Here is a 2,330-nt window from a genome sequence, read left to right on the forward strand (position 1 = left end):
GCTTCCCACTGCGAGCCGCCGGCCCCCGCCGAGACCCCCAGCGAGCCCATTGACATGCTGGCCAGCGTCCCGCCCTTCGTCACCTTCCACACCCTCATCCTCGACATGAGTGGGGTCAGCTTTGTGGACTTAATGGGCATCAAAGCCTTGGCCAAGGTGAGCCCCTTGTGCAGAGGGAGCACCGGGCACCCCCGTGCACACCCTCATTCAAAAAAAAACCCTCTCCCCCTTTGCTTGGAGCATTCATTCTGACAAGCTAAGGGAGGATACATACCAATAGGACTGAAGGTCCCGAAGGACCCCTTTCTCCCAGACGTGACCAGGCCAAGGGGCTCTGTGCAGAGCAGGCCCAGACAGCCCAAGACAAAGTATGAGTGGCTGGAGAGGGAGACCAGAGGCCCAGGCCCCCCTGTCGCACCCTCCACAGCACCCCTCTCTAGCAGAGGCCATCGCAAGCTCCCTCTCAGGCCACAGGAACCCACCCCAGGGTCCTCTGAGTGGAGTCCAGCTTGGCCCTGGTTCATGGTCTACTGCTCCTTCCCACACTCACCCACACACTCCAGCAGCAGCCAGTCCCGGCTAGCTGAGGAGGGAAGAAACAATATCAGTGCCCCACATCCTTGGGCCAAACAGGCAGCCCACAGGGCACCTTGAAGGAATGTATTCACCTGGCAGCTTTTCAGCGACCACCTCCAAGGGCTGAGTCAGCCAACCTCAGGGCTGGCTCAGGTCCAGGAGAACAGAGTATAAGGGCTGACATCACCACTGGCCAGGTGCCCCGAGAGCTCGTCCCTAGCTGGGGGCTCGGCCTGCTTCCCTGGCCTGGACCTGAAGCCCAGGTGGGCCTTGGCTGCAGCCCTCGCCTCCCCAGGCCTTGCGTCTCCCTTGCAGCTTCTGCCTGAAGCCACAACATGGGGAAAGAGGTGGAGTCTGGGAATCTAAGCTACTGAAAGGAAAGCTCTGGCCCCATCAGAAGGGGCCGTGGTGACTTTAAGTGCCCGCCTCCTTGGCAAAGCCCCACTTCCTCCCTGCTTTTCAGAGACGCCTGGAGCCAACACTCCAGAGAGAAGTGGTGTGCTTTGCTGCTATTTTTATCTGTGGCTGCGGGGCTCTCAGGATTGCTTATTTGTTTGGCTTCCCCTCTGAAATGGGTTCTGTGAATCACTTTGGAGACCCACTCAGAACATTCCTTTCCTTTTGCCCCCCTTACCCCGACGCTTCTAGCTGAGCTCCACCTATGGGAAGATCGGTGTGAAGGTCTTCTTGGTGAACATTCATGGTAAGAGAAGACATTTAGGAGGTTGAAAGACTGGCGAGGGGGTGAGGTGGGAACAGGTTGGAGGGATGCTGAACAAGGAAGGGGGTGGAAATGCGAGCACCCATGTAGTCCCCCAAACTACTGCCTGCTCATGAGAGCTTCAGACACAAGTCAGAGGGGACGGTGGCCAGACTGTGTAAACATCCCAGGGATCTCAATAGCAGAGTGGGAGATCGTGGAGTTAAGAAAAGATAACTAGGGTTCTAATTTCCCCACCACTAATTTGCCATGTATCATTGGCCAAGTCACTTTATCTGTCTAGGGATCAATTGTCACCTATCTATATATATAAAAGCCTAAGCAACCAAACTATGACGCGCACTGACCATCAGGGGGCAGATGCTGAACACAGGAGCCGCTCCCTGGTGGTCAGTGTGCTCCCACAGCCAATCTCCTGTGGCCCCTCCCCCCGGCCGGCCAACCTCCCACAGCCCTGATTGGCGATCACCAGCCAAGCCAAGGGACCCTACCTGTGCACAAATTCGTACACTGGGTCTCTAGTGTAAAATAAGGAGGTTGACTAGGTGAATTTGGGGTTCTTCTTTAAACCTGAAAGTCCATGAATAATAAATCAAACATATATCATTACTACTCAGGGGATGCAGATATGCAGTTTTCTATGCATGGAACCTCCAAAGGGCACATATACACAGCCAGAGGGCATGTCCACACAGCAGTGGGCTTTCACATCGTTAGCACACCCTCGGAGTGCAGGGACATGAACACACAGCACGTGGAGGGACCCTACCCGAGCACAAATTCATACACTGGGCCTCTAGTGTAAAATAAGGAGGTTGCCTAGATGAATTTGGGGTTCTTCTCTAAACCTGAAAGTCCATGAATAATAAATCAAACATATATCATTACTACTCAGGGGATGCAGATATGCAGTTTTCTATGCATGGAACCTCCAAAGGGCACATATACACAGCCAGAGGGCATGTCCACACAGCAGTGGGCTTTCACATCGTTAGCACACCCTCGGAGTGCAGGGACATGAACACACAGCACG

At 54.4% G+C, this 2,330-nt stretch overlaps 1 protein-coding gene across 1 annotated transcript in view; it reads left to right on the forward strand.

Moving 5' to 3' along the window:
- SLC26A9 (solute carrier family 26 (anion exchanger), member 9) overlaps positions 1-2,330 on the forward strand; it is a 42,507-nt gene that overhangs the window by 34,755 nt on the left and 5,422 nt on the right. Inside the window, 2 exon segments of the mRNA XM_006754419.2 lie at positions 16-156; positions 1,225-1,279. Of these exon segments, the coding sequence (XP_006754482.1) occupies positions 16-156; positions 1,225-1,279 (196 nt within the window).

The sequence above is a fragment of the Myotis davidii genome, unplaced genomic scaffold, assembly GCF_000327345.1.
Source record: "Myotis davidii unplaced genomic scaffold, ASM32734v1 scaffold710, whole genome shotgun sequence".
NCBI lineage: Eukaryota > Metazoa > Chordata > Mammalia > Chiroptera > Vespertilionidae > Myotis > Myotis davidii.